Source organism: Palaemon carinicauda, chromosome 1 (assembly GCF_036898095.1).
Source record: "Palaemon carinicauda isolate YSFRI2023 chromosome 1, ASM3689809v2, whole genome shotgun sequence".
Lineage (NCBI taxonomy): Eukaryota > Metazoa > Arthropoda > Malacostraca > Decapoda > Palaemonidae > Palaemon > Palaemon carinicauda.
This window is the reverse complement of record NC_090725.1, coordinates 154,955,709-154,975,648: the sequence shown is the minus strand read 5'-3', so window position 1 is coordinate 154,975,648 and position 19,940 is coordinate 154,955,709. Positions and strand designations below refer to the sequence as shown.

Sequence of the window (19,940 nt, the reverse complement as noted above, 5' to 3'; positions counted from 1 at the left end):
ACTTCAGAAGGGCGCTGCGAGTCCAGAAGAACCTGTGAGCACCTGTACGCTAGCGTAGAAACTTCTTGAACTGCACGCGGCAAGGCAGGAACCGGGAGATCGTACGCGCATAGTTGCGTAGCCAGAAGATATGAGCGGCCAGAAGATATCAGCGAGGGTGCAGAACCAGAGAGATCGTCGGCGAAGGAATAAACTCCTTGCCTGCGCCCAGATCCGGAGATCGTAGGCGCGTGGGCGAACGTTAGCGCGCATTGCGCACATCAGGAAAGGGAGCGCAGATGTGCGCTGGCGAGCAGGTGAACGTGGAGTTCAGCGAAGAAATAATCTCCCTGCTTGCGCCCAGATCCGTAGATCTTGGGCGCGAGGGCAAACGTTGGCGCACATTGCGCACATCAGAAAAGGGCGATCAGATGCGCGCTGGCGAGCAGGCGATCGTGGGCGTTCAGGAGACCGTTGGTGCACAAGGCGCGTAGCCGCACAGAAGGTCCCAGAAGCGTTGGCGATCAGGAGATCTACGGCGAGACTCAGCTACAGGAGATCGCTGGAGTGTTGATTCACCAGAAGACTGATCCACAGCAGGAGAATAATTGCTAACAAGAAGAACGAGGTTGCACAGGTAAAAACCTGGCACTAAAGGGACTTACTCACATTGTGAGATGAGCCCTTTGCCCCGAAGGGACCGGTGCCCGTTGGAAAACGGGGTGGAGTGGCGCCCACAGTGCATCTGTGTCCAGGAACGGAGATGGAAGACAAGAAGGTCTGGCAGGTGTCGGAGATAGCGAACGATCTGCCGAAAGGTCTAGCGAAGCAGCTGCAACGGTCTGTTCTCGTCGAGGAGGATCCTCTGCGGCTGAAGATGAAGACGACCACGGATAGGAGCACCATCATCAGTCCTCCGAAGAGGAGTCTCAGTTAGTGAACTCCCCCGAGGGTGAGAGACACTCGCAGGAGAGACCGTTGGACTCAGCTGCCCCCTCGAAGGATGTTCGGAGGGGGGAACTGAGCCTTCAGCAACATCAGCAACAACAGTAGGGGAGTCTTCCGAAGAGGAGTCCCTGCAGCTGCTCAGCCCCTTGAGCGTAGCTGCAAGTGCGACCGCTCAGCACCAAGAGCATAATCGCACGAATTCCATGGTCCGGCCTTGCAACCACTCAGCCCCTTGAGCATGGTTACAAAATAGGTCACTCAGCACCAAGAGCATAACTGCCCGAGGAACAGGAAAAAACCTACCAGGAATTATTAAGGTAAGAGAAGTTCACCCCCATGAAGGGGAAAAAAAACTCATACCTGGGAAGGGAACCTCCCTCGGAAGGGAAGTTACCCACCCATGGAGGCGGACCTCCTGAGCGTTTTAAATGAACTAAGGGGCTGACAGTTGTCACGGGAGAACTTCTAGGAGAAGGGAACACGCCCATGACGAAGTCCTAGAGAGGAGGCGGCAACAGCAGACTCCCCAGGCCCAAACTGGATAGCTCTGCTTCGTTGGCACATTAGGCAAACGAAAAGCTAGATAGTTAACTGTGAAAATAAAATAAATAATTAGTTAACATTCATTCACCCGGGGGAACTCCGAAGAGGAACCCCGAGGGAAAAGAACATAAGAATTACGCACCAGGAATGCGCCCTCCTCCCCCACTGACACTCACGGGAAGGGGGGAAGGCGGAGAACTGTAATAAAAACAGAATTATAACAATTATAATTATGTAATTCATCTAAGAATGTTCACTAATAGAAGAACGAATGAACCCCGAATGGAAGCGTTCTACACAGAGGCTGAAAAGTTAACAAATACAATTAGATTTCATTAAAATAATTGAGACCAAATAAACGGAGAAGCAACTCAACCCGCAACGGGAAGGAAGCTACCGTAATACGTAGTAGTAATAAACGGGTGAACGACCTCGAGAGAGAGAGAGAGGGAGACCGTAGTCAAACTAAACTCCCATGTTCCCTACGCTGATAGTCCAAGTTCCCCGTAGGAAAGGAGGAACAGCGGGGAAAACAGAATAATAAACAAAGTCCAGCGATGACGATTCCCCACGGCGCCCGCCGAAGGGAGGAACGAAGGACCAAGGGACCAAGGGAGAGATCGCGACCCATGGAAAGTCACCGTGGGGGCCTGGAACCACACGGAGAAGTTGTCGTACACTACACACACACAGCACAAACACTGAAAAAGAAACGTACTGTATTTCTATACTCAAATATATACATAAACATAAGAATGTTTACATATATATTAAGTATAAGAAAAGTAAGTAATTAAGTAAAGACAAAACATTAATGGCTGCCATGCGAGGACAGGACAGAGACGTCTGCCCACCGTCCGAGCCAAAAGCGAAGTGAATCAGTTCACCGGTGTGTGAGGGGGGAGGGGTAGCTAGCTACCTCTCCCCTACCCCCTCGCTAGCTAGCGAGAGGGTAGTTAACCCTCGTTAAAAATCTAATGGCTCGCCATTTCAGCTACGCCGAAAGTAATACCCCATGTAAATAGCGTGGTTTGTATTTCGTTACAGAACAAATAGAGGATTGGGCATGAATGTAAATAGAGTTCTATATGAGAAAGTGATTGTACCAACTGTGATGTATGGATCGGAGTTGTGGGGAATGAAAGTGATGGAGAGACAGAAATTGAATGTGTTTGAGATGAAGTGTCTAAGGAGTATGGCTGGTGTATCTCGAGTAGATAGGGTTAGGAACGAAGTGGTGAGAGTGAGAACGGGTGTAAGAAATGAGTTAGCAGCTAGAGTGGATATGAATGTGTTGAGGTGGTTTGGCCATGTTGAGAAAATGGAAAATGGCTGTCTGCTAAAGAAGGTGATGTATGCAAGAGTTGATGGGAGAAGTACAAGAGGAAGGCCAAGGTTTGGGTGGATGGATGGAGTGAAGGAAGCTCTAGGTGATAGGAGGATAGATGTGAGAGAGGCAAGAGAGCGTGCTAGAAATAGGAATGAATGGCGAGCGATTGTGACGCAGTTCCGGTAGGCCCTGCTGCTGCCTCCGATGCCTTAGATGACTGCGGAGGTAGCAGCAGTAGGGGATTCAGCATTATGAAGCTTCATCTGTGGTGGATAATGTGGGAGGGTGGGCTGTGGCACCCTAGCAGTACCAGCTGAACTCGGTTGAGTCCCTTGTTAGGCTGGGAGGAACGTAGAGAGTAGAGGTCCCCTTTTTTGTTTTTGTTTCATTTGTTGATGTCGGCTACCCCCCAAAATTGGGGGAAGTGCCTTGGTATATGTATGTATGACTGACAAACCACATTTCAAATGGGAAACAAGCAAACAAAGAACTTAAGGTTCCCCACATAACCTAACCTAGGAACCATATCCTTACCTTATTACCTACCAGATGGGGGAGTAGCTATATCCCAAGTCTCAAATCTGTGTTTACTTCCTGACCAGTTTCACTCCTGGCAAGGTAACTCTTAATATGAGTATTCATAAATCATAAAACTAACTTTTTAAAAATGTTATTTTGATAATAAAATAAATTTTTGAATATACTTACCCGGTGATTATATAGCTGCAACTCTGTTGCCCGACAGACAACTCTACAGTAAAAACTCGCCAGCGATCGCTACACAGGTTGCGGGTGTGCCCAACAGCGCCATCTGTCGTCCAGATACCCAGTACTCAATGTAAACAAAGACTCAATTTTCTCCTCGTCCCACTGCGTCTCTATTGGGGAGGAAGGGAGGGTCCTTTAATTTATAATCACCGGGTAAGTATATTCAAAAATTTATTTTATTATCAAAATAACATTTTTCAATATTTAACTTAGCCGGTGATTATATAGCTGATTCACACCCAGGGGGGTGGGTAGAGACCAGCAATATATGTTTACACTTTTATGAGCTAAGAGTTTTTATTTCATTTTAGAAGTTATCAAAATAACAAAAACAAAATAAATAGGTACCTGGTAAGGAAGTCGACTTGAACAATTACTCTGCCTTTTAAGTACGTCTTCCTTACGGAGCCTCGCGATCCTCTTAGGATGCTGATCGACCCCTAGGATCTGAAGTATCAAGGGTTGCAACCCATACAACAGGACCTCATCAAAACCCCTAATCTAGGCGCTCTCAAGAAATGACTTTGACCACCCGCCAAATCAACCAGGATGCGAAAGGCTTCTTAGCCTTCCGGACAACCCAAAAAACAACAATAAAAACATTTCAAGAGAAAGATTAAAAGGGTATGGAATTAGGGAATTGTAGTGGTTGAGCCCTCACCCACTACTGCACTCGCTGCTACGAATGGTCCCAGTGTGTAGCAGTTCTTGTAAAGAGACTGGACATCTTTCAAGTAAAATGACGCGAACACTGACTTGCTTCTCCAATAGGTTGCGTCCATTATACTTTGCAGAGATATATTTTGCTTAAAGGCCACGGAAGTTGTTACAGCTCTAACTTCGTGCGTCTTCACCTTAAGCAAAGTTCGGTCTTCCTCACTCAGATGTGAATGAGCTTCTCGTATTAACAATCTGATAAAGTCTGACCAAGCATTCTTTGACAAAGGCAAGGATGGTTTCTTAACTGAACACCATAAAGCTTCAGATTGGCCTTGTAAAGGTTTAGTACGCTTTAAATAGAACTTAAGAGCTCTAACAGGGCATAAGACTCTTTCTAGTTCATTGCCTACGATCTCCGATAAGCTGGGGATATCGAAAGATTTAGGCCAAGGCCGAGAAGGCAGCTCATTTTTGGCTAGAAAACCAAGTTGTAGCGAACAAGTGGCTTTTTCTGACGAAAATCCTATGTTCTTGCTGAAGGCATGAATCTCACTGACTCTTTTAGCCGAGGCTAAGCATACCAGGAAAAGTCTTAAGAGTGAGATCTTTCAGGGAGGCTGATTGTAACGGCTCCAACCTGTCTGACATGAAGAATCTTAGTACCACGTCTAAATTCCATCCAGGGGTAGCCAAACGACGCTCCTTGGTGGTCTCAAAAGACTTAAGGAGGTCTTGCAGATCTTTATGTTTGGAAAGATCTAAGCCTCTATGCCGGAAGACCGATGCCAACATGCTTCTGTAGCCCTTGATAGTGGGAGCTGAAAGGGATCGTCCTTTTCTCAGGTATAAGAGAAAAACAGCTATTTGAGCTACAGAGGTACTGGTCGAGGATACAGAAACTGACTTGCACCAGTCTCGGAAGACTTCCCACTTCGATTGGTAGACTCTAATGGAAGAAGCTCTCCTTGCTCTAGCAATCGCACTGGCTGCTTCCTTCGAAAAGCCTCTAGCTCTCGAGAGCCTTTCGATAGTCTGAAGGCAGTCAGACGAAGAGCGTGGAGGCTTTGGAGTACCTTCTTTACGTGTGGCTGACGTAGAAGGTCTACCCTTAGAGGAAGACTACTGGGAACGTCTACTAACCATCGAAGTATCTCGGTGAACCATTCTCTCGCGGGCCAGAGGGAAGCAACTAACGTCAACCTTGTCCCTTCGTGAGAGGCGAACTTCTGCAGTACCTTGTTGACAATCTTGAACGGTGGGAATGCGTAGAGATCCAGATGTGACCAATCTAGGAGGAAAGCATCTATATGTATTGCTGCTGGGTCCGGGACTGGAGAGCAATAGATTGGAAGCCTCTTGGTCAGCGAGGTTGCAAAGAGATCTATGGATGGTTTTACCCCAAGTGGCCCAAAGTCTCTTGCACACATCCTTGTGGAGGGTCCATTCGGTTGGAATTACTTGCCCTTTCCGACTGAGACAATCTGCTATGACGTTCAAGTCGCCTTGGATGAACCTCGTTACTAGGGAGATGTCTTGACCTTTTGACCAGATGAGCAGGTCCCTTGCGATCTCGTACAACGTCAGTGAGTGGGTACCTCCTTGTTTGGAGATGTACGCCAAGGCCGTGGTGATGTCCGAGTTAACTTCCACCACTTTGCCTCGAAGGAGAGACTTGAAGCTTTTCAAGGCCAGATGTACTGCCAACAGCTCCTTGCAGTTGATATGCATGCTCCTCTGACTCGAGTTCCACAGTCCTGAGCATTCCCGACCGTCTAGTGTCGCGCCCCAGCCCACGTCCGAGAAGAGAACGTGGTTGGGAGTCTGAACAGCCAGGGAAAGACCCTCTCTTAGGTTGATATTGTCCTTCCACCAAGTCAGACAAGACTTTATCTTTTCGGAAACCGGGATCGAGACCGCTTCTAGCGTCTTGTCCTTTTTCCAGTGAAAAGCTAGATGGTATTGAAGAGGACGGAGGTGTAGTCTTCCTAGTGACACAAATTGTTCCACGGATGACAGCGTCCCTACCAGACTCATCCACAGCCTGACTGAGCAGCGTTCCTTCTTCAGCATCTTCTGGATGGATAGCAGGGCTTGATCTATTCTGGGGGCTGATCGTCTTGTTGTTCAGCAACGTCCTCATCAGAGGGTTCCTCATCCGAAAACTGATGAGGAAACGGCAACGGAGTGGGCAACGTCTGGCTCGCTGAGTCCGGTCGCACTGGTGGATGCGTGACGGAGCCGGACGCAACATCATGGAACTGCTGCACAGTCTGTGAACTGTCAACAACCATGGGTGCGCGAGGAAGCACAGCGTCAACCCGAGACTGTCTAGACCGTCTGGGTTGTGCAGTCAACACCCTACCGGGTTGCTGAGCTTGACGGACTGCGTCAAAACAAGTCACCTCTGCTGGTTGTTGAACGTCCTGAACGTCAACAACCACCTCCGAGCGTCGCTTAACGTCAACGTGCGGCTGGCAACCCACACTGGGTCGCATCGGTGGAGGAACCACCTCAACTGGCAGACGCGAGTAGGTTACCTCAGCGTCAACAGGGCGCACAACCGACCGGTTGGAAGGTTGTTGGCCAGAAGGTTCGGTAGCAACCTTCTCCGCATTAAAGTCCTCTATCAAGGACGCAAGCTTGGACTGCATGTCTTGCAGCAAAGCCCATTTAGGGTCTACGGGAGCAGGTGTGGCAACAGACGGGGTTAGCGACTGAGGCGGTACCGCTTACCATCCCTGAAAGCCTTGTTATGCATGACATAATTGTACAGCAAAACTTCAAAGGCTCGAAAACAGCTGTGAAGTTGACCTGTAAACAACTTGGAGCGTCTCCTGGCCAGGCGCCAGGGAGAGTCTACGAGAATTGAGAAGTCTATCTGGGCAGAGGCATGAACTCCCAAGCCGAGAACTTCTCTCGTGTCATATCAGACTCTCGCTCTATAAACCAGTTTAAAAGAAGGGAAAGCAAAGGCTGTATCCCCCAAACTCCTCCTGGTGAAAAACCAGTCGCCTAGCCAACGTAAAGCTCTCTAGGAGAGCGAGAGAGCACTAGCTTAAAAACAACGGCTTCGAAGTAGCTAGGCCTAGTGTAAGCTCTGACGTTTAGGCGAACGAGGAGCAGCAGTCACAAAAAGATCCGGACAAAGATCCTTAAAAAAAAATCATCATGATTTAATTAAAGTCCATAGGAGGCTAAGCAGCTTTAGGCTCCTCTCCATCTGACAGAGTCCTCAAGGGAATATCAGTAGGAGGGGGAACAGCAACTTCCTCATCTACAGGAACCTTGTCCGATAAAAGCTGAGTCTCAAGCAAGGGAGAGACCTACCGTGGTGGCAATGCTTTACAAGCAGAGTCCACACTCACTGGTGCATTAGTAGCGGACCAGAACGCAACGTCATGTAACTGCTTGACAGTCTGTGAACTGTCAACAACTGAACTGTCAACCACAACAGGTGCGTGAGGACGCACAGCGTCCACTCGAGACTGCTTTGACTGCCTAGACTGAGCAGTCAAAACAACTCTAGAATGCGGAGGTTGACGCACAGCGTCAAAACAAGTCAACTCCGATTGTTAGTGAACGTCTTGAACGTCAACAGGAGCATCAGCAAGTGGCCTAACGTCCAAATGCGGCTGAAAAACCACACGAGACCGCATCGAGTGTGGTTCTAAACAACCTGACTGACGTGACTAAGCTACGCCAACGTCAACAGTAAGCACAAAGGAACGTTAGGTTGGCTGAAAGCCAGGATATCGATGAGATAAACGGCTAGACTCAACGGACTAATCGGCAGAATAGTCTTCCATAAGGGAGGCAAGCATATACTGCATGTCTTGCCATACAACCCATTAAGGATCAACGGAAATGGTTGTGGTAAGAGACGAGGGTAACATCTGTGACCGCAACACTTTGCCAACAAAAAAAAGACTCTCAGAGTCTGTGTTACGCTTTTGTTAGGCGGCGAGCAGTTATCCGATGACTGCATAGGGTCAGAGCTGTCCTAATGGTTGTAACCAGGACGCTGGACCTGTCCTGAAAGGACTGACTTTCGCTTAAGGGCTTCGAAACCTTGTGACAGGTTTCTTATGCGAAAAGCCTTCGGATGACGAGGAGAAACAACGTCTCTCTCGTCTTATGGTAGGGGAGATCTTGGTAAGATACACCCGATACCATAGAGGGAAAAACGTCTGTTCGTTGATCAAGGCCTCTCGAACCCATAAGTCGTTTGACATTACTTCTCCCCTGGGCTTGGGAGCATGCAAGAGGTCCCGGACTAGGTGAACGACAGGCACGAACAGACGAACCCTCGGACGCAACACTGTAACACTTTGCGCATATCACTTTATCACTTCGATTTTCTGTTTTGCACTTATTTCACTGAAATCGAAACTTTTACTGATTTCTACCTGAAACACGCAATTCTACCCTTCATTAAAAGGTAGTAATTGCGAAATCAGTCGTATAATGCAAGCTCATTAATACCAGCAAAAAACAGAAAACATATTTTAAGATAAAAAAAAATCAGTGGCTGGGAAAGAGACTAAACACTAGTTCATATAACTACGTTTTCAATCTCTCACCGCACATAGCCTGGGGACGAGAATAAAAAAACTAAAAACGTTTTATCCTTCCTCCCCGTACAGCGACTAGGGATGAGAGTAACTCGAGAACAACGTTACCCGCTTGAACGAAACGTTTTCTCTCCTCTCTCTCCCTCCGTCTCTATCTCTCTCTCTCTTTCTCTCTTGATTTCGCACCTAAGAGAAGAGCCCAATTATATTTCGTCAAAAAAAAACATGTTATTTGACTAAAGGAAAAAACTGAAAGGTTTTTCAAATAAAAAGTTCCTTTAAAATAGAATTTAAAACATTTAAGCTAAGAAAGAATGAACAAAACGTCAGAATCGATTTACTCTTACTGCAAAGTGAAACCGTGATACACTCTCTCTCTATCGTAACGATAGAGCGCATGTTGAACGTCCTGAACGTCAACAACTGCGTAGCATAAATAAACTAAACGTTAGTTCATCTTTGAAAACAGTACGAAGACTATCAAAGAAATTCTTTCATAAAATATTACATTTAAAAAGTTTTAAATCCTTAGCTCTTTAAAAGCTAATTACGATATAAAGGGCTCAACGTTGATTAACTTCGGTTTCCAAGTTAGGACCGCCTACTCTCAGGAAAGGTCCATATAAACAAAACATTAAAATTATTTTCATATGTTATAATAAATGGAAAGTTAATCGAAGAGGCCTAATAAAGGCGGAGAGATATAAAATATATAGAGGAAAATCTATAACGTGATAAGATAATACTAAAAGCCTAAACACACTTCCGTCTAAGGGAAGGGTCGGCCATTTAAAAGTGAAAGAAAGTCCATACTCTCTTTGTCACCATAATTAAATCTATCCAAAACGAGTTCAAGATTTAAGATGAAGATAAAACACCTGCATAGCGAAAGCTCAAAACTAGAATAAAGTACTTCACCAATTAGTTGTGAAAAAACTCCAGTTTAGCAACAGCGAGTAAGTACGTCTTGTCGATAGCTCGACAGAGAGAAAATTGAGTCTTTGTTTACATTGAGTACTGGGTATCTGGACGACAGATGGCGCTGTTGGGCACACCCGCAACCTGTGTAGCGATCGCTGGCGAGTTTTTACCGTAGAGTTGTCTGTCGGGCAACAGAGTTGCAGCTATATAATCACCGGCTAAGTTAAATATTGAAAATTGTATTTTTTACAAAGATAAACAGCATTTTCCCTATAAGGAAAGTAATAAGAAAGGGCATTTGTTTTCAAGACCACACTCTTCATATACTGCCAAATCATGCAAAGCTATTGTTTTCCTCTATTACTTTTTCATGATATGAAACAATTCGCCACATGGGATGCAAGTTATAATTATATAAAACTATATTATTGTATAAAAAAAAACTTGCCTGGTTTCTTCACTTAAGTCACCCAAACTTCTGTTTGGTTGACTATGTTGGTGATATCAGTTCCAGGTCATTTAGTGAGGAAACCAGGCTAGTTTTTTTTTTATAATTCAAGTTTTTTAAATGCAAACTTGTTTCCTATGTGGCAAATTGTTTTAAAGGTAAATATATGATACTTCAACTTCTAGCCAAATACATGAACCATATGTTTTTCCTACTCACTATCTTGTGTTTTATGCATTGATGACTATGATTATTGGGGCAAACCACCAGTTTATAAGTTTTTGGACCCCCTTATATAAAGACAATTATGGGGGACCTAGATGAGAAACCGGAGTTTTTTGGGTGGGGAAATGTGATAAACAAGTGATTTTATTTGCAGCAATAGTAATGGTCAGAAATTCATTATAAGCGCAAGATAACCAGTTGGAAAAATAGATGGTTCATGTAGCCTAAGTGGCTGAAAACAGGCCAAAACATGATTATTCAACACTTTTGAGATTTGTAAAAGGGTACAGAACCTAACAAACCCACTTAACCTAACCTAGTAGTTCCCAGGTCACAACCCTTAGCCAGGGGGCTTGCCACAAATAAATCCCTACAATATGATAAAAGTAAATCACAAATAAATCCTTACATTATGAAAAAGTAAATTACAAATAATTCCTTACCTTATGATTGACACAGTCTCCTTTTTTTTTTTTTTCGTTTTATCTTGGCAATCTTTACAGAAGCTTTGCAGTAAAAAATGTGCCGGCCTTCCTTAAAAATTAAGTCAGAATCAGACCTGGTATTTTTCAATTTCACATGAGCAACAATAGCTTTACACTAAACGCACAGTATTTTCACCATAATCAATTGCCGACAAACGAAATTACACTAAATTTTGAAATAGACTAATGTACTTCACATAAGTTCTCTCTTGGCGACATGTCAACATAGACAACCAAACAGAATTCGCAATGCCAGTGTACATAAACAGAAGTTCGTAATGCCAGCGTACATTTGATATACAGTACTGTATATTCAAAATATACTTAATTAAAAATGGATTAATTACTCGTGTCCATAAAATATGCAATTTACAAATAGTGACACTTTTGAGTAATCACTCAATTTTTGATCATGTATATCTTGAATATACAGTATATCAAATGTACGCTGGCATCACGAACTTCTGTTTATGTACGCTGCCATCATGAATTCTGTTTGGTTGTCCATGTTGACATGTCAGTTCCAAGTCATTTAGTGAGGAAACCGAGCTATTTTCTTTTTAAAACTCCTTCCCCCTTCCTCATCATATCTTGCTAATTATTGCTCTCCCAGAATTTAAATAACCACCTAATTACTGTGCATGAAGATGAGAACTGCAAGATTGCATTATTTTGGAGTAAATGGAGAGCGTGGTGTTGTAAACAATTACCGTTAATTGGTTTAAAAAAAACACCTGACAAATACATCATTGTAAATGCACAGAAAGCTCTCAAAATCATGGGAAAAAACGCATGCGCACAAAGTCCCCTTCAGTCTCTCAGGTGTAAACAATGGACTTAAATTGAAAAACATACCTAACATTTTAACAGACCGATACGTAAGTTATTATGCCATAGCCCCTAATAAACATACAGAGAAAAATATCAAGCTAGCCGGCTCTCGTCCATTTCTTATAGCGTATTCCAATTTCGCTAGAAATTAGAGTATCATATATTTACCGTTTTAAATTATGAAAAAGTAATGAGGAAAACAATAGCTTTGCATAATTTGGCTGTATATGGAGAGCGTGGTCTTGTGAACAGATACGTAAGAATGTTTACACGTATCCCAACCAATTACATACACTTTATAAAATTTGAAAAACATATATGGTAAAAGTATCTGTTGAGTATATAAAGCATCATAGTACTATACTGTATAACCAAATTTTACTCGAATTCCAGACATTTACAAGGCTAATTCCACACTGCTCCAGTGAAGGTCTGACCATGTCACCATTCTCTTAACCTACTGCTTAATGCTTAAGGTTAGTTAAGAATTTAACCTGATAGAAATGAGAACACGGACGCCTCATTTTCCAGAGCCAAAAAATATCTTACTAAGGAGACAATTTAAGTGTAGAAGTGTTAATGTAAGACAAGGAAAGGAGTGACTCTCGTCTACATAGCCAGACTAAACGTCCCCTACCCTACAGTACGAGACCAATTCCTTGAACTTACTTCTGTCCAACAAATTAAATCATCGGTTTGACGATCATCCACAAGTCTCCAAAGCTTCGTCAGGAAAGCAGGGACATTGCTGGTTCCTTCAATGGCATGCATGGTGCCTTCACTTGAAGAGTTACAACCTTGCGTTACCACTTCCACAGACCTAAGTTGACAATAACAATCTAGTTTTGTTTACATCCGAATCCCGATTCACGACTCCCGACAGACACACAGACATAACAGGAGTTTTAGGCGCAAGCGCAACACTCACTACTAACTAAGATCTTGCGTCATTCGCCAATTGTATTTTGCAGACTCAGACTGCATCATATTTGGGGAACGTACTTATTAATTTGGCACCAATCTAATACTTTACTGTAGCTTAAAATGATATTTTGTATGGATTTTAAGCATATACAGACACTGACACTGTCGTTCGTACAAACAATACCCATTCCTCTTGTTTTGAGTTATATGTAGTTATAACAGCATGTAGATACCTAAGTGATAATATAAATTAGTTGTGTATTTATATTATTTTTCTGTTTGATATATATTTTAGAAAAGACTCGCGTTTATCCATGTTATATGAGTACGTTTACTTGTGCTGTTCTTCAATAGTAAATTATTATTATTATTATTATTATTATTATTATTATTATTATTATTAACTAAGCTACAACCCTAGTTGGAAAAGCAGTATACTGTAAGCCCAAGGGCTCCAATAAAGAAAATATTAATACTGTGAGCAAAGGAAATAGATAAACTACACGAGAAGCAACGAAGATTGGTAACAATTTTGAAATAGATTTGTCATATCACACACACACACACACACACACACACACACACACACACACTTTCCTTAATTATTGGTCCTTTGTGAATGTTGAAGTCGAAATTAATACAAAGTAGACTTCTGTTATAATATTTAAAAGATTATTAGCCAAATTATTTGATGCAGCTGGATGTGCTCCGATAACATGTTCGTAAATTCAGTAATTTTGTTTTCATGTCCAGAGAGAGAGAGAGAGAGAGAGAGAGAGAGAGAGAGAGAGAGAGAGAGAGAGAGAGAGAGAGAGAGAGAGAGAGAGAATGAGAGAGGGGGGGGGGGAGGGGGTTAATGCACCTTAAACAATTACTAAGCCCATCAGTACTGTTAAACTAAAGAAAGGTAACAACTAAAGTTAAAATACTATTTCAGAATAGCCCATTTTCAATTAACATGTAGCTTACTGTTAGCACTTGCTCTGGACATCCCAAAACTATAGCGTGTTTTTTTTTTCGGGGGTGTGAGGGAAAGCAATATTCAAGATCAGCTGTTATTTCCTTAAAACATGGTTTACTAATCGTTATTCAACAAATTAAATGTTCAGTTCACAAGGTATTTGATTTATAAAAAAAAACATTGTTGAATGAAAATTGCATTTCTTTAACTGTATTACTGTTCTAAGCACACTAATACCTAATACTTATGCAACCTTGAGATAAATCGTTGATGAATTTGGCTTTGCTAGATATGAATGAGTCCCTTTTGTCATCAAAATATTTACAATGTATTTTTTTTTCTTTAATCCTTGTCATCGGTTTCATTGATGAACAAGTTCGAAGAAACGACACTTGCTGATCACGAACAGACCCGAATGCATCTGAAGGTTCTAGAATGATCTCGTAGTAACGAAGTGACACAGCAATTTTGATCATCTATATATCTAGTGAAATACTGCCAATTACAAAGGTATCACATTTATTTTATAAAAGGTACAGTGTTGAGATTAGTTAAACTTCAGTTCTCGCGATACCAACCAAACAAATAAAAAAAAAAAACTAGAGGATATCGAGTGTTTCGAACAGAAGTTTCGAACTACAAGCAAATTACTCGTGAATGACGTAGCTCAATTGCTTTAGTGCTTTGGGGTACCGTTGCTTGCACGATGGAAAGGATTCATGTTTCGATTTGTATACATATTACTTCTTCTTAGAGAATTATAATGAATTAAGTTAAAAGTAAACATGGCAATTTTCAAAGATCAAGCTAGCAGAGATATGAAAAGTAAATGGGATGAGATGTAGAGAATGAACCGTGATGCTCGAACACATTATGTGTATGCATACATTCATACATGCGTATTGTAGCCTACATACATATACATACACACAAGCCTTACGAATTTACATATAAATACACACATAATATATATATATATATATATATATATATATATATATATATATATATATATATATATATATATATATATATATATATATAGGTGCTACTTTAGCATGAGCGTCATCGTGAGTGCTCAAGGGAGGTAAACCTCAAGCTAAAGTGCTAACGGGAGGTAGATCTCAAACTAAAATGCGGTAGACCTCACACTAAAGTAGCACCTATATATATATATATATATATATATATATATATATATATATATATATATATATATATATATATATATATATATATATATATATATATACATATAACGGATTTTGAAGCGAAGCGAAAAAATCTATTTTTGGGTGAGATAGCCATGTCGTCCTGATGGAAGGTTCCTTTAGCAGCTTTCTAAGGGATATTTGGCTACAGTGATACTCCCAGAGAATTGACCATAGGTCTCCGGAATTCTAACTCCTGGCACGAGTATCTTTAAAATTTCTCTTGAGGATATCGCATAATATCAGGGGATGTATATCTTGATACAACACATGGCAATCTTCACCCCGAATAGCGTTTTCGCTGCGAGGGGAAGAGTGGCGACACTGAAGGGGAGCCGTTATCAAGGTTACCCTTCCTCCCGTACTATTACAAGGCTCCAAGATGGTGCTCATTCCTTGTAGTATTGAGCATGGTGCTACAGATATAGTAGTTTTGGGAGGGATCTTTACCTAAGCCTTTTCTTAGAAAAGGAGGGTGGGTCCATCAGGACGACATGGCCATCTCGCCCAAAAATAGATTTTTCGCTTCGCTTCAAAATCAGTTTCTTGGGCTCAAGCCATGTCGTCCTGATGGAAGTTTACCAGATAATTACTTGAAAGTACTGTATCTGTGGATTTGTATAAGTGCCTCAACCTTGGGACAATTTTATATGGTCATCTAGACCATTGAGAAATATGACATTACCGTTTTACGTCATTACCACTTATCATGGAACAATGTTAGGGCTTCCTGCCTCCTGCAGGGAAGTGTCTTGCTAGACAGTAAACAAGGCTCAAGGTTTGTATATGTGTAGGAACAACTATAAGTATCAACTAGATCTATTTGTTTCTATCAGTTCAATAATTATAAGTTTTACTTAGGGAAATAAGTAAAAGAACTCTGGCTACGTTTTATTTTGCTATTTGCATGCTGAAATAAGACGCAATCACACTCTTTTTATTCATTTATTTAGGCTAAATGAGTAATTGGGATAACAAGTGTAAAAAACATAAAAGAGAATTATACATTCACATATACAGTCAAAGTTTTTCTACCTGAAAGGGAAGAAAAGGATTAATGCCACTTATAAAACTGAAAAATTTATCAAGATAATTTTCTGTAAATGTTGGATACTATCAACACTGTGTACAATGTACACATGGCACAAGTGTCATTTGTATAATTCTGCACCTGAAAATTTAAACAGTCCTAGTGTCACCAGGGTGACACCCACATAAAAAAGATATTGCACCGGAAGGTGTCAACACCTTTTCACCCGAATTGATAGTCCCAATCAATTCACTGTTCATCGCAGCACTAGACGACAGGTTTTACTACAGTACCTGCCGCCACCACAAAACGTTTAGGTTCGTGCACTTGCTTTGCATAATGTTTATAAAACACTCTGGATGACTTCCAGCCAGTATATGAGCGAAGACGCTCGAAGTCCATATACTGAAAAAAAGTTCAGTGAGGAAGCAATTTTTCTTGGATCATGACCTGCGGGTGTACTGTTAGGATTCGCTCTGCGAATGAAGTAGGTGAGCTTTGCCCTCAGTTGTTTTAGGGATAAGTTCGATCCTGAGGATTCTCCTTTAAAGAGCTGTCCTCCCCTGAAGTCTGAAGTTCTTCGAAGATAGACCTTTAGACATTCTACTGGACATAGAGAGACATCTTCCTTCAGAGGGCAGATTCTCCAGGGACCCCATCTCTTGGTGGGTAGCTCGCTCTTGGCGAGAAAGGTAGGATCAGGAAAGAGATTCAGTTCTCCCGCTTCTGTGAACTGTATATGGCCCTCGTCTCTTGATAGGGCTACTATTTCACTAACTGTAGCCCCTGAGGCTATAGCGAACAGAAAAATAACTTTTTGGGTTAGATCGTTAAGAGAACAATCTTTATTGTTCAAGGTTGAAGCATAGTGTAGGACCTTGTCCAGGGACCATGAAATGGACTTCGGAGGGGCTGCAGGTCTAAGTCTAGCACATGCCTTCGGGATCTTGTTAAAGATTTCGTTCTTCAGGTCCACTTGGAAGGTGTATAGAAGAGGTCTAGTCAAGGCTGACTTGCACATAGTTATCATGTTGGCAGCCAGGCCTTGTTCATGAAGATGGATGAAGAAGGACAGGCAGAAGTTTATTGAGATTTCTTTCGGCCTTTTTGCTTTAATGAAAGCAACCCACTTTTTCCAAGACGATTCGTATTGTCTTCTGGTTGACTTTTACTTGTATTCTTCTGAGAAGTCTATACTGCCTTTTGAGATCCCAAATCTTTTCTTAACCGCTAAGGCGAGGAAATCATGAGATGAAGGTTTTGGGTTCTCTGTGATGAAGCGAAGACATTCGACTTCTGAACCAGTTGAGATAGAGCTGGGTTCGCTAGAGGGACCAGCCACTTGGGGGCCACTAGAGCTGCCGTTCCCTTGAAGGAACTCAGCTTGTTGAGGACCTTCAGTAGGAGATTGGTTGGAGGGAACAGGTAAATCCGGGTCCATTCGTTCCAATCGAGGGACATGGTGTCTGTCGCCTCCACCAGAGGGTCCTCATATGGGGCTACATATCGAGGTAGTTTCTTGTTGTCGCTCGTCGCGAAGAGGTCGATCTGCAGTTCCAGGACTTGTTCCAAGATGAAGGAGAATGAGTCTGCATCTAGGGACCATTCTGACTCTATCGGCTTTAGCCTGGATAGAGCGTCCGCTGTCACATTGCGGAATCCTTGTAGGTGAACTGCTGATAAGTGCCATCTCTTCTTTTTCGCTAAACGAAAGATGGCTAACATCACACGGTTGATGTGGGGCGATCTCGAGCCTTGTCGGTTCAGACATCTCACCATCACTTCGCTGTCCAAGACCAGCCTGATGTGGGCTGATCTGTTAGGGGATAGTTTTTTCATCGTCAAGAGGACTGCCATGGCCTCTAAAATATTGATGTGAAAGGTCTTGAACAGGGATGGCCAGGTCCCTTGGGCTTTCCTTTGATGGGAGTGACCTCCCCATCCTTCTTTCGAGGCATCCGTGTGGATGGTCACCGATGGAGGAGGTGGTTGCAAAGGCACGGTCCTCGTTAGGCTCTTGACCTTCGACCATGGCTTGAGAAGTGATCGTAGTAAGGTCGGTATCGGTCTTTGTAGATCTCTTCGAGCGTTTGATGCGTATCTTCTCCAGACTCCTGACGCATCTTTCAGCTGTGCTCTTAGCACTGGGTCTGTTACTGCTGCAAACTGGAGAGAGCCCAGTACTCTTTCCTGTTGGCGCCTTGAGATCCTGTCAGATTTCAGTAGTCTCTTGATAGACCCCGCGATCTCTCTCCTCTTCCTTGGGGGAATGGAGAGGTGGTGTGACTTCAAGTTCCAATGGATTCCCAGCCATTGAAACTCTTGAGCTGGAGAGAGGCGAGACTTCTTGAAGTTGATCTTGAATCCCAGATGTTCCAGGAACTGGATCACTTTCTTGGATGCTTGCAGACAAGCAATATTGGATGCGGCCCACACCAGGCAGTCGTCCAGGTATGCTGCTACCTGAACACCCTCTAGGCGTAGTTGTTGAACAACTGTGTCTGCAAGTTTCATGAAGAGCCTTGGTGCTATGTTTAGTCCGAAGAGCATGGTTCTGAAGACATACTTTTTCTTCTATAACTTGAATCCTAGGTAGGAGGAGAGGGGGCGGCTGACTGGGATGTGCCAGTAAGCATCTGCCAGTTCTATTGAGACCGTGTACGCCCCTTTTGGTTACAGGGTCCTTATGTGTTGAAGGGTTAACATCCTGAACTTGCTGTTCTCGATGAACTTGTTGAGTGGCGACAAGTCCAGAATGACTCTGAGTTTGTCTGAGTCCTTCTTGGGAACACAAAACAGCCTTCCGTGGAATTTGATGGACTTTGCTTTCCTTATAACCTTTTTGCTCAAGAGTTCTAAGGTATATTCTTCCAATAAGGGGTTGGAGTGTTGGAAGAATTGAAGAAATGATGGTGGAGACTTGTTCCATTTCCATCCTAGTCCATTCTTGATTAGGCTGTGGGCCCAGTGATCGAAGGTCCAACGATCCTGAAAGTGTTGGCGCCTCCCTCCTACCTGAAGCATCTCATTGCTTAGATTGTCCGGAGGGTTTGCCACCCTGACTGCGTCCTCCCCTGCCTCGGGAGGGACGTCTTGAGGAGCGTGTCCGGAAAAGTCGCCGTAAACAAGTTTGCCGTAGGAAAACTCGCCTCAGGAATTTTCGCCTCGGGAAATTTCGCCTAATAGGAAAAATCGCCGCAAGACAATTTTGCCGTAAAACAAGTATTTGTGATAAAAACAGTTTGGTTTCTGAAGTACCATTTTATCTCTTTCAAACAACCAAGTTTGGCTTTCGAAGTTTCGATAAGTAAACAACCAATAAGGAAATCAAGTAATTTTTTTTTTATCTTTGATTTTATCTTTCTAAAAGTTTTTTATATATTCGACTATAGTTTTTTGTAGGCAGCCAACCCAAGACGATGGTGTATCAAATGAAAACTAGTAGAGGAGGACTGAAATTAGTTGACGATCTTAACTATATTTACCGATTAGATCGAAAATACGGTGAGAAAACATATTGGAAATGTGATTATATCGAGTGTAAAGCAAGAGTGCATACCAAGTTGGAAGATGATAGTGTATCTATAGGCAAAACAGTCGGCGAGCATTGCCATCCTTCTCATCCATCTAAGCCTAAAGTTTACAAAGCAAAAACAAAAATGAAATCAATAGCCACCAATTCACAAACCTCAGCACAGTCCGTAATTGCAGAGGTTGCATCTAGTTTAGATTAAAATGCATTGGCGTTGCTGCCCACTAAAGCACATTTGTCGCGCAGTATTAGAGGCTGGAGGCAAAAGGAAAATCAAGCTCCTCCGATCCCAACCGGAAGAAGTGGGTATATTATACCAGAAGAATATAAATTTCTTGAAAATGGTGATCAGTTTTTATTATACGATAGAGGGGAAGATTGTCCAGACATAATTTTAGTTTTTGGCACAAAAGCTGGGCTGGATGACCTTGAGAAAAACATTTACTTGATTTCCTTATTGGTTATTTACCTATCGAAACTTCAAAAGCCAAACTTGGTTGTTTGAAAGAGATAAAATGGTACTTCAGAAACCAAAGTGTTTTTATCACAAATACTTGTTTTACGGCAAAATTG

The 19,940-nt window shown here is 42.6% G+C and overlaps 1 protein-coding gene across 5 annotated transcripts in view; it reads right to left on the bottom strand.

Moving 5' to 3' along the window:
* Window positions 1-12,653, bottom strand: part of Hsf (Heat shock factor) — a 562,710-nt gene extending 550,057 nt beyond the window's left edge. For 3 of the 5 annotated variants that reach the window (XM_068385865.1, XM_068385876.1, XM_068385908.1), the window contains exon 1: window positions 12,379-12,651. In XM_068385865.1, coding sequence (XP_068241966.1) covers window positions 12,379-12,480 — 102 coding nt within the window. In that variant the 5' untranslated portion in view covers window positions 12,481-12,651. Of the gene's footprint in view, window positions 1-12,378 lie in introns of all 5 variants that reach the window. The other 2 variants (XM_068385887.1, XM_068385898.1) reach the window with 2 other exon arrangements.
* Between the last annotated feature and the right edge of the window lie 7,287 nt (window positions 12,654-19,940).